This window comes from Alligator sinensis, unplaced genomic scaffold, assembly GCF_000455745.1.
Source record: "Alligator sinensis unplaced genomic scaffold, ASM45574v1 scaffold159_2, whole genome shotgun sequence".
Classification (NCBI taxonomy): domain Eukaryota; kingdom Metazoa; phylum Chordata; order Crocodylia; family Alligatoridae; genus Alligator; species Alligator sinensis.
Genome location: NW_005841992.1, coordinates 823,725 through 836,491, shown reverse-complemented (window position 1 = coordinate 836,491; position 12,767 = coordinate 823,725). Strand labels below are relative to the sequence as shown.

At 44.2% G+C, this 12,767-nt stretch overlaps 1 protein-coding gene across 2 annotated transcripts in view; it reads right to left on the bottom strand.

Annotated features, from left to right (window-relative positions):
* LOC102378363 (betaine--homocysteine S-methyltransferase 1) overlaps positions 1-12,761 on the bottom strand; it is an 18,446-nt gene extending 5,685 nt beyond the window's left edge. For both annotated transcript variants that reach the window (XM_006021415.2, XM_025201400.1), the window contains exons 1-4: positions 12,620-12,761; positions 8,448-8,580; positions 4,668-4,786; positions 1,410-1,601 (exon numbers count right to left, since the gene is read on the bottom strand). In XM_006021415.2, the coding sequence (XP_006021477.1) occupies positions 1,410-1,601; positions 4,668-4,786; positions 8,448-8,580; positions 12,620-12,658 (483 nt within the window). In that variant the 5' untranslated portion in view covers positions 12,659-12,761. The remainder of the gene's footprint in view (positions 1-1,409; positions 1,602-4,667; positions 4,787-8,447; positions 8,581-12,619) is intronic.
* Between the last annotated feature and the right edge of the window lie 6 nt (positions 12,762-12,767).

Genomic DNA, 12,767 nt, shown 5'->3' with positions numbered 1-12,767 from the left:
CCCTTGCCCGCCGGGGCTCCGTTGCGGGGGACGGAAGCCCCAAGCCCTTTCCCTTGAGGGGCAGGGAAAGCAGCCAGCTCCAGTGCCTGGGGCTTCCCTCCTCTTCTGCATGAGAGTGTGGGGAGTGCTAGCAATAGAGACTGCCCAGCAGGGGCTGCACTCCATACTGCAACATGCAATGCTGTTTGGAGCCAGGCACCAAAGCCAGCACCCCTGCCTGCTGCTGCGCCATGGTGGGAGTGTGTGTGTGGGAGGTCCCCACATCCCTTCCACCTTCCATCACACCCCACAAATACACACACACACACACACACACACACACACACACACATACACACACACCCCCCCACACACACCCACCCTCAGCAGTATTGCCTTTGTTGACTGCAGGAGAGACCAGTGTGTTCCAGAGCCACACACCCACATCCCACAGACAACACCCCCCCCCAACATACCTTATGCCCCCCCCAGCCACATCCCCTGACAAACTCCCCCACACCCTCCCACCATACACACAAAATGAATTCTTAGTCTCTTATATTGAGTTATTATGCAATCACCTCTATATACAGCACACAAACACAAATCACAACAAAAATATTTTTTGTAATAAAAATTAAAATACATTATAGTAGATGTTTGACTTTTAGCATACAATTTGTTTTTTTCTGGTTGTAAGATGACAACCCCCCCAAAAGGAGTATGGGAAGTGGGGGGGGGGGGGGGGAACCTCCAGTGGCAAAGGTCAGGGGCTAGGACTTCCAGTCCCAAGATGGCAACTGGGGGATATGGCAACTGTCATGGGGCAGGGCTACCCATTGTGGCCCTCAACAGCTCACCAAACCTCATTAAGCAGCCCTTTGCCTGAAATAATTGCCCACCCTTGGTATATGCTTTAATCTCTATCCCTACCACAAAGTCAAGGACTTGAATCTCTTCGCACTTATCCTGAAGTACCTCCCTTCACCTCAGTAATTGTACAACTGTGAAGCTGAATGGAATGTAAAGGAGATTAAAATAGTCTAAATTAAATTAAAGTACTCTTTTTCCAGAATAATGCAGGCATAGAGGGAAGTAGTAAGGAAAAACTCTTCTGGAATAAACTTAATGAACAGACAAGTCCTGATTTTGGCCAGTTGCTGGGAAGAGACTCAAAATATGGAGAGATTCAAAGGTGAGGCAGAGCCACCTTCATCCACCTTCTTTATTCCTGTGGTTTACCTCAGCTGAAATAAAGATGTGCAGCCAAGGAGTTCATTCCCACTCTAGGACACTAGCAGACATTTCTGTATATTTAGGAATACACCCGACTGTAAGAGTTCAAAACATAGTACTTATTTTTGAAAGAGGAAATATATATAATATGTATCAATGCAGTGCCTTCAATTCTACAGAAATGTTGATTTTACCTCTGCAATTAAGAAGTCCACATTCTTTTTAACAAAGACCTCTAGCTGCTTTTGGAAAATTGCTTTAACCTCTGCTTTATCCTTGCAGCTGAGGTAAGATGGTGTCTGACTGACTCCTCCTGCCACCAAAGCATCTCCTTCTTGGGATACTTCCTGTGCAATGTCACAAGCAGCTTCATTTACTTTCTGGCCCTGAAATATGAAGACAGACTGCATCAGTACCAGCTGTTTACAGATATGTCTGTGTATCAGACGTTTTAGTTTTCTTCAAGAATCATAACCAGTCTTTCATGTAGGCTTACCATTTATAATTAGTTTTTGCTTCATTAAGGAAATAAGCATGTTAAGAAAAATGAGCAGACATTTTAAATTATCCACTAATATCAGGCCTCTTGTGAGCTGTCATAATATCAAGATGTTAAATTACTTCATCAAGATGTTAGTAAAGTTAAAACCATATTAGCATGATTTTCAAGTCTGCTAATAGGACATATAAATGTCTCACTATGTTGTCACCCAACATTGAGATCATGATTTGGCTTGTCTGGGGGTGTATTGTTCTAGTACAATTGTATTCTTAAATATTAGTGGCTTCCATCACAGGATCTTAAGCATTTTTAAGAAAGCCTACAATTATACCATATTTAATCAAGGTAATTCTGAATATTTATGAGAGAGATACTTAGTGACATGTCAATAGTATGACCATCACAAGTCCTGATTCTTCATACTTCACCACAGATCATTAAGAAATCAGGTGCCTATCTGGTTATTCATTTATTGTTACACAGCATAGCTATTTAAAGATTTGTTTTTAAAGTTAAAATTGGATATAAAGCACACAGTAAGGTAAAAATCTCTTGGTGTTTTCCAACCCTCACAGCTTGTCCTTCATCATTAAGTATACAACAATCATTCATTATGATGGAATAGAAACAACATAATATTCACTATGCCTACATATAAAGCGCCACCTGTGTATTTTCTACTTCTGGAGAGGGTGGGAAAATAAGCAAATATTTGGTTTTAAACAATGTTTCTCTGCAGCTCAGCTGACCAGTTATGGGTATGAATATGAATTTATATTATGTGGTTATTTATTTCTTGGGGGGCAATTTTTATAAAAACCAAGTTTTGATGAATTGATTATTCATCTGTAGTCATGCTATATTTATAATTTGAAAAGCTGACAAATTACTAAACTGAAGTTTGCACATAGAGATGAAAAATTTTTAGAAAATGTTAACGAGAGCACTAATGATAGCACTGTAACATCAATGACATTAGGTTATTTAAGTCAAGGGTCAAACTTATCTGGCCCCAGGGACCAGATGAATAATGAGGGGGGCAAGTCCACAGGCCAGATCAGGCCCATGGAACTCCCTCCACCCTTTCCCTCTCCCCACCAGATCCACCACAAATGGCACCAGTTCCAGCTGCCGATCTGCGGCTCACAACGTATACAGCACAGGTCTCAGACCACCTGGAGTGATTGCTACATGCAATAAGAGCCCAGAGCAGACTGAATAGGTACCACATTCAGTGTGGTCCACCCAGGGCAGACACCATGTAGAGTCTGAAGACAATGTGCAGGGCTGGTCCCCAACTGGCTAGATCAGGTACAATGTGCAGGATGCATCCCAGAGCAGCCAGGGAACATGGCACAGATCCCAGAGTGGCTGGAACAGGCACCAGGTGCAACATGCATCCTGGGCCCTGCTTGTGAGACCAATCCAGCATGCACCATACATGGCATGTGGATCAACTGAGACCCAGGATCAGCACCTTTCAGCCTGATTTTTGACACCCCTGATTTAAACATACGAGTTTGAAGGAAAAAAAACAGGTATCATCATGCATGATTTATTAGCAACCTAGACTGAAAATCTAGTTCCCTTGACTCCTAAATTAGCAAAATCAGAACTTGTGAAGATAATTCACACCTAAAGATGTGTTTGTGTGGCAGGGAGGGAGAGGGGGGGTAAATCGACAGAGCACTACTGAAATTTTTTTTTCTAGGTATGGAGGCATTATAGAAATAAGGAAAGCACTCATCCTCTGTATACAAATTCACTCACCTCATCTGAATGATGTAAAAAGTGTGTGCGTATGTGCAAGGTACACACTGGGACATCATTATCTAAACCAGGGGTGGGCAATTATTTCGGGTGGAGGGCCGCTTACTGAGTTTTTGCAAGCCATCGAGGGCCATGTGACAGGCAGCCAGGGGCAGCTAAATATTAATTTTCTAAATTTTTTAGTGGCCTCATGGGCCAGATAGAATGGCCTTGTGGATTTTTTAGTGGCCTCATGGGCCAGATAGAATGGCCTGGTGGGCCGCATCCAGCCCACAGGCTGCATTTTGCCCACCACTGGTCTAAACTATGCTCTGTGACTGTGCTACAACAGGATCAATTACTGGAGCCCAGTGCTTCCACCCTCTTAGGACAGAAAAATCTGATCCATTCCCAGCTACAAAAGCTGTCCTACTATCCAACCTGTGCAATTTCATGTATACACATAAAGGGATTTATCATCTTTTGCTCTTCCGCCCCTTGTTAAATCCTCCCCACCCATCAAAGGCTTGGCTAAAGCCAGAGAGAAGAATCAGAGGAGCCACACCATGGCAGATCTTCTGGTTACGAAAAATACTTGTTCTGCATAGCTCTACAGAAGCCCTCACCAAACCCTACTGCACACACAGCTCCCAGTATCCTTTTCCTCCTCCGTCATGCATTGAAAACATTGTTCTTTTATGTCAAGGGCCCTCTGCACCCAATAACAGGACAAGATTTAGGACCAAGATCAATAATTTGGATCTACTGGCTGCTCCAGTGTTGTAAACTCATGTCATGTGGCATTTGCTATCCATGTACTGTTCTTCTGGGGATTCTTTATGGTTTCTGGAGTTGGGCTATACTTCCAGTTGCTGAAGAATTCCCTGTAATTACTACTTGTTAATTCATTCCTGAATACAGTCCCTTCAAATTGGAAAGGGAATTATGACCATGGCTTCCTCTCCTTTCCTCTTCCTCACCACCCAGTCTGCAAGTTTTTTTGTTTGCCATCATAAGGAAGATGTCCTTCCTACCTCTTCAGACACCAAATCATATACATCTTTTCATTCCCCTGGAATTTTTACTTCCATTTTCTTGAATATGGCCAAAATCAGTTCTGCCAGACTGAAAAGAATCAGTAATACTTGTACATTTAAGCCACAGAAGAGAAACAGTTTGCCACCGATTTAAAAAGACTTACAGATATTTTGTCAGATACATAGTTTCCCCGGTTCTCTAGTTTGTCTTCACTGGCATAAAAGGTGAATGTCTGCAAAACATTTGATCCAGCTCTGAGGAACTCCCGGTGAAGCTGGCGGACTGCAAGGTATTAAAAAGGAAAGATAAGGCTTGATATAATAATTGCTACCATTTTGGTTGCAGCTCACAAAATGATGATCGATCCTTAAGATAAAATAACCTAATCTTGGTTAGAGGCTGTATTGTAAAGACACTTTATTTGGCTGCGGAGCATGGGTAGCAACAGTCTTGTCTTCTCCATAAGCCTGCCTCCTTACCCCTACTTTTATGGGTAGTAAACAAATCACAGAAAGGGAAAAAATTACTAGAAGGGACTTCAGAAGGTTATTTAGTCCAATCCCCTGTCCATGACAGGATCATCCCTATAAATTCAGCTAATTCAATCCCCTGGGCCATTCTAGTAGCCTCTGCTAAGAATGTCAGGTTCTAGTAAGGGGATGTTCACCTGTCCTGTGTACTACAGTAACCCTGCCAATAAGCTCACTTGCTGTGCCTTTGGCACCTTGCCTGTCCTTTGCTGCCAATATGGCTGACCTCTCAAATTTCACTTTGCAGAATGGCTGCAAATATGGGAAAAAACAAGAGAAAGAATAGCAAGAAAGCAGATGTTGGGATCAGTGAGAGGAACAAAAACCAGCTGCTTAAAAGATTGTGCATAAAGATGGCAAAGGAACTATTCTAGTCTATGAAAACAAACATAGGGATAGATACCCATCTTGGAAATAACAGACTAAAAGCTAAAGATGAGGTACCCCTCAGAAAATGTCAGCTCCTAGTTTTCATTCTTTTTTTCCCACCCCCCCACTACAGAAAAATAATAGAAAACAATTCTTCTATTGCAAAGAACTAAGAATGCCCACAACAGGTGAGAAGATTTTAACACTATGGATTCCTATTTAAAATCTCTGGGTTTATCATGCAAATCATGTTTACATACCTAACAGTGCTAACATTGTGTGGCACTCTGCATCACCCTTGAAAGGAGCTCAAGGCATCCCAGGTATCTGCATTACCCTGGTTGAGAATTGCTGGCCTAAACAAAGATGAAGACCTCATTTTGTTCATCTCTGTATATTTAACGAAGAGAGAGGTCTTGCCCCATGGAGCTTACAACTGAAACACAGATTTCACTTGCTCCATGAAGTGGACATAATGAGTGCCTGTAGACGTGCAAGAAGGCTGCTCTGACACGCTGTAATTGCAGCACCTCAGAGAAGACTCAGTTAATTAATTGAGTCTGCTGAAGCATGCTAATCAGCATACTCTGGGTGCTTTAATTAGAGCAGCTGTCAGAGCTGCTCTAATTAAAAAGTACTCATCCACCCCTGGAACGTGTGTAAAAGTGCCTGATTATGTTGAGCCAAGTCCTGCAGGGCTTGGCTCAACATAACCATCAGCTTCACCTCCAAGACAAGGTCATTATAGTGAATCTATATACACAAGTTTGATTCCATCCAGTAGAGGGAAGTGCTATCACAAAAAACACTGGACCTCTGCTGCGATAGCCTTTATTTCTAATCATACTCTTGGGTAAATAAGCTGGGTGGTCAAATAAAATGTTGCTTAGGCCAGCTATTACACAAGAGCTAGTCAGGAAGGTAAACTGTTGCTCAACTGAACAGTTCTAGAAGTTCTCAGAATCCTGCTTGAAATTTGATATTGGTAGTTGAGTCTCACTGAGCAGAATCAAAATATTCCAAGTGCAGGCAGCCTGCAAAATATCTTTAAACTTAGGTTATTCCACTAAACCAAAGGGCCACTGCAATATAAATTCTAGTACCTAATAACTTGCTTATCTCTCAAAAATTTCCCTAACAGATCACTGGCAGTGCTGTTTAGAAAACGGAGTGATTTTGTTTAAAAGGCTGGTGTGTAAGAATGTTGGTTTTAGGTTAGCTCTGCTTACAGACCCTCCTTCTGCTTTGTGTGGCAATCTGCCTGTTTTCTACTGGTGTGGTGCCCATCATTGTAGAATGTTTATAGCCCTCGGAGCTAAAATAAGCACTGTTCTTTCTTTGAAAAGGTGGCATTTGTGCCCTTCTCCAAAAAGTCAACACATGCTATGCAGTTTCAAACTTGCCTCCTTCTTTTAACTTTTTAGCAATGCCACACTTTCTAGGGGTGGGCAAAATGACCTGAATGGCCTACAGATATGGGCTGCAGGCTGGGCCTGGCCTGCCAATCGATTGTATCCAGCCCGTGGGGGGCACCCACCAACTGACTGGATCCGGTCTGTGGCTGTCCCCACAGTGCTCCACATGAGGCCACTGGCCCTGCCTGGTGTAGTCCACACCCACTGGTCCGGCCCCAGTCAGCAATCACAGCTTACCGACGGGGCTGCTCCCTTCATCACTGCAACTGCCTGGGTGCTGCTTGGCTCCTCTCCCTGGCTGCCTTCTAGCCACTCCACCTGCCCAGAGTGATGCAGCAGGAACAGAAGCCACTGCCGGAGGTGAGGAGAGCCAAGCAGCACCCAGGCAGCTGCACTGGGAGTAGCCCTTTCGGTAAGCTGTGCACACTGGCTGGGGCCAGGCCAGCAGGTGTGAGCCGAAACATGGTACAAGCTGTTCTGGGTGGGGCTTGGCCCTATGCAGAGTGCTGGGGGGAGGCAACCACAGATTGCACCGTCCTGTTGAGCTCTGCTGCATGCGCCCCCTACCCCCACCCCTGTCTCCTTACCCCCAGCTGGGAGCTAGCACCCAGGCAGCCCCCCCACCCCACTCCTGCAGGGCAGGGAACAGGTTACAGCTCTGCCCTGGGCCCCAGCCCCATGATCTGGCCTTACCCATTTCACTCCTAAACACTGCTTCCCACCCACCTGCAGCCTCATCCCACATAATGAGTTTTGGTGAGTTGTTGCACAAGGGGTGGGGGGAGGAAAGAGAGTGGAGTGCTGACCTGGCCTTCCACAACTCATCAAAACTCCCTATGTGGTCCCCAGGCCCAAATAATTGCCCACCTCTGCTCTAGCCCACCTTCTTTGAGCTTGGCTGGTCCTAAGGTTTGAGAGAGAATGGCCGACCTCCAGAATCTAGATTATACAGACCCAAGAGGCTCCTCCAATTTCTTTTATATCCTAATGGGCAAGAGCTGCTCTTGTGACAGTGACTCAATATGGCTGATTTAGCCTCTCCCTGCAGAGTTACAACATTTGCTAACAGGGTAGATCAGAGGAGACCAGCCATTTTATTACATGTCATTGACACTGACTTGTTCTATCAGAATGATGGTTGATGGTCTTCAGTGCTCTTTGATTATGGTTTTGGCATTTCTAGCCAAGTGTATGGTTCATATAACAGAGGAGCTAATGTAGGTGGGCAAATGAAGAAGAAAAAAAAAAGATTAGTAAACCTAAGAAGGGAATTAAAATAACAAAGCTATTTACCTTTAAGGCAATATGGAACTCGTAAAATAGCTGGAACAAGATAAAAGTTGCACAGACCTCCAATAGTCAAGCATGTTTCAATACTTCTGTTTAAAACCTACTAAGGTTCTTTAAAAGATATATATACACATGGATATGGATATAAAACCCTTAATAGTTTTTTAAACAAAAGTGTTGAAACAACCAAACAGCTACGAGACCTATATGCACCTTTACCTTGCTCCAGCAATTTTACGAGTTCCATATTGCCTTAAAGGTAAATAGTTTTGTTTGTTGTTTTTATGCAAATAAAGATGCTTACATTCCCCAGATGATTAGTTTCCTGTTAAAACTGACCTGCTTCTGGGTGTTCTACTGCAGCTTCTGGAGTCCACGGCCCAGCTTTTACATAACCCCTCTTTTCAAGGGCAATGACAAATCCTCCATCTCCAATCACAATTTCTCCAGAATCTAGACGCTCTAGGATACCCTAAAGGGAAAAGAAAATTTGATGAACTCTAGTTCTCATTTTATTGACTATATACTTCTTGGTCTTACTCTGTTTGGAAAGAGTTGAGTATATGCAGGGTGTTGCCCCAAATAATACTGTATTTACTCAAATAGAGGATGAACCTGATTATAAGATGACCCTCCAATAATTAGATTCTATATATGGAAAAAAATATAGATATATAAATTTGTTATAATTTTCCAGGCATAGAATCTAATTATTAGAGGTTTTCCTTGAATTTGTCCCATTCCCACTGCTCTAGTAGAAAATTAATTGGAGGTGGGAGGGGTCAGGTAGTTCCTTTGCTCTCTTCCTCCCAACTTTTCTCCCTGCCAGCCCTTTTTCCTCCCTTACTGTCAGACCTTGCTCTCCCTCAACACATGGAAGTGAGGAGCAAATTTGAAAACCCTGAAATTAATCATGGCTGTACCAATTTGCATACAATAGCCACGCACTTCTTTCATCCAGAATTGATGCACATTACCTTTGTTTGAAACTGTTGCGCGTTTTAGCACAGGTACTCCATAAACACACCTTTGAGCAACACTTTGGCACCTACTCAAAAATAGCACAAACTATACATAATATTAGTCCAAAGTCAAAGGCTCATAATTTACAACATCAATGTGGCCCCAGCCCTATGAACGAAGTCAAAAGCATTTCACACCATGATGATGCACAGTTCAGCACTGCTCAGTACGTATGTTCTCCAGATACCCCACCAGAAAGGGTCCATGTGCTAATTAGCCCCACTCATCACAATTTTATTGCAATGAAAATACAAGTGACCCAGAACTGAAAGCTAAGGACCATTCCTCTTCTGATGAAAGAACATTGCAGAACTCCCACTACGTTCCCCACTGCATTTGTATGATCTGTGCTTCTTTAAAAACAACACTTAGCATAAAAGTGTCTTATAATGCATGCTTGTTCATATCCTAAGTGGCTTCAAAAGGAGGGGGGGGGGGAAGAGAAAGAAGGTAGCTGCTTCTGGGGAATGTGCAGCAGCTGCTATAACTGTGTGTGCGTGTGTGTACACACACACACACACACACACCCCCCCTGCATATATGTCCTTTCTTTGTCATAGGTATTTAGCAGAATACACTGAAGTCTGACAGGGCCACACTGCTGTGAGCACTGCTAGTATAGCCTCAAACTTGTGACTTCTGGGCTACTAACCATATGTCTTAGCACCCATACCACCCCAGTCTAGCTTACATGTGCATGAGCCTGTAGATGTATGAAGTGTAGCAAAACTCTTCAGGGTCACAGCTGGGACAATTTAGCTCACTTGCGTGACTAACGTGTAATAGTTATAGTGTAACAGCTGTTGCAATCCTGAGCAGCAGCTCTCTGTTCCCTTTTCAAGCTGCTAGAAGTGTACCTTTGACCATACCCACAGACTTCTTTATTAACTTATCTGTCCTTTAGCTGCAATAGTCACCTAGGCAGTGACAACACAAGAAGCTTCTGGCAAAAAAAAGAAAAGAAAAAAAAAGGCACAACTGAAGTGCCAATCCACAGCCAAAAGATTATGCATGTAGCATTTTTGGGGCAAATGAGACATTCCCAGATTGTTCAAATCTATCCTAGCTTTTTCCACAGGCTGGTTTCACTTGGTTGAGTCTAGTCAGAACTGTAAAAAGAAAGGAAGAAAGAAAAAAAATCTTGCCCAATTTTAATAGCCCAAAATTTTGAACAGTACCAAGTTACAAAGAATAAAACAAAATAATCATCTGTTATGATTCATTCTGCTAAATTCAGCCTCGAACTGATCAGATATAAAACACGACAACTCCCATTTTTATGTCATGTGAACAGTAACAGAACATGATAGTCACTTAATTAATCTAAAACCAGTTTCTTGGCTATAATCCTCCTGTTAGATTACTTTAGAATGTGTCCCCTGCTCCAAGGCCTCTGACTATTTTGCAGTGGATAAATGGACAAATAGCACTGGGAGCAGAACCCCAGGTCCCCTCCATCCCAGGCAAGAACCATCCTCACTAGACTACAGTTAGTCCAGGGGTGGGCAATTATTTTGGGCAGAGGGCCGCTTACTGAGTTTTGGGAAGCCATCGAGGGCCGCATGACAGGCAGCCCAGGGCAGATAAATATTAAATTTTCTAAAACTTTTAGGGGCCCCGTGGGCCAGATAAAACGGCCTGGCAGGCCGCATCTGGCCTCCAGGCCTCATTTTGCCCACCCCTGAGTTAGTCCCTCTTGCTTCCTCTCTTGGGGCTGTTACTCTTTACCTTTTCACCCAGTGACCCCAGCTCCACCAAGGAGACAACTGAGGCTACTGTCTGCCCTGCCTAGCCCATAGCTTGGCAAGTACACTAGTCTCCTGGGAAGTGGGAAATGTATTAAAAACCCTTTAGAATTAGGAGGGCCTATAATTTAGGTACTCGGCAAATCCAATAGCCTACTGGTTAGGGACAAAATATAGGTGGGTTCCTCCTTGCACCCATGGCAGAAGCAAGGGAAAAGCTTCAGATTTAGCACAGAGAGTAAAGCTTCTCCCACCCACAGTGTAAAGGGATAAGAAGGTGGCACACTCACATTTACAGTTTTCTATTCACAGTCTTTAGTCTAAATCCTGTTTTCATCCTATCCTCTGTACCTTTCAATCCTAAGAGTGGCTGTGGGCTTATCCCACTGTGGAAATGAGTTACCAACAGTCTAACTGTTCACTTGTGAAATCCCAGATGCCATCTAGGAGTTTGGCATTCACTTTTTACCTAAAAGCTTTCTGCCCTCTTGACCAGAACTGTTGGCCAAGAAGTGCTCCACAGTGGTAATTCACTTGATAGTGAGATGCATTACTGACATCACCACATGGCAAAGGCACATCACAAAAGTGGTCATATCAACTTTTTGAAGGGAGTAAAGCAAGATGGAATAGGATCGCATTTAAGAGACTTGGATGCTGAAAGCTGCCTAAGCTCCATTTAGGTGCCATAGAGACAGAATAGGATCCAAGGCAAGTGTTTCACATAAAGCAAATTTGAAGACTACAATAAATAGTTTTTTTTTTTTTTTTAAATCACTTAATTTACACTCAACTTATTTTCATACAGAAGTTCAATATTAAATGATGATAATAGCCTTCTAAAAAGGATACAGCAGGCATTCACTGAACCTCTCATGGGTAGATGTCTGGTGGGTACTCCTGAAACATCAAGTTTTCATTCAAATAGGCTATTCTGGTGCCTTTGTTCAACCGAGTGAGAGTACCAGGATGCCTTAGGGTGATCTCTTATTGATCCAACTACCTAGGTGGGATGAAGTGAGACAAGCTTTCCAATCAATGTATGACATTCTTGCTCAGACCCAAGCAAAGGCTCATCACAACCTTACAAAGGGAGAAGGCAAGAGCAGGGTTGCAGGCTCCACCGGAGGAAGAAAGTCTTGTATTCAAAAGCTTGTCTAACTTGATTCCACCAACACAGTCGGTCCAATAAAAGAGATCACCCTAAGGCATCCTGATACTTTCACTGAGCTGAGCAAAGACACCAAGATAGCCCCATTACATCTTATTGAAACAAACCTTTGAATGAAACCTTGATGGTTCAGGAGCAACCACCAGACATCCACCCACGAGAGGATCAGTGAAACATCCTGGGTTTGTGCAGTTTCTGGACCATCTCAGCTACACCATCCACCACCCGTGATGGCCACAGAGAGCTCGGCTGGCTGTACTGTTGCCCAGCCCACTCATGAGTTCACTCATCCCCCAAAAGGGAGGCCCGATTTCAGTCTTTCCCAACCCGCCGCTGGAGCAAGGCACTATTGAATTCAAACTGTGGCCGAAGGAGGACACGGGAAGGTGCCAGGTCTCCGGGATGTTTAAAGGACCGATGAGAAACAGCCTCTTCCCGTGGCCACCCCCTGAGAGCAGGCAACAAAGTCCTGGCGTTTGCCCGTGCTCCTCGCAGCCGCAGCTCACTGCCGGGACGGCTCCCGCCAGCTCCCCGCGGCCTCCCCGGGCTCCGGGCTGCAGGGAGCGGGTTACCTTCTTGGGCGGCTTGGGGGTCCCTCCGACCGGTGCCATGCTGGGCGGCCTGGGCCTGGTGCCGCTGCCTTCCCCCGACTGCACGGGCGGACTGGACGGTGCGGCCCGCGCGCTATATAGCAGCCGAGAGAGGCCGGGCCGGGGCGGG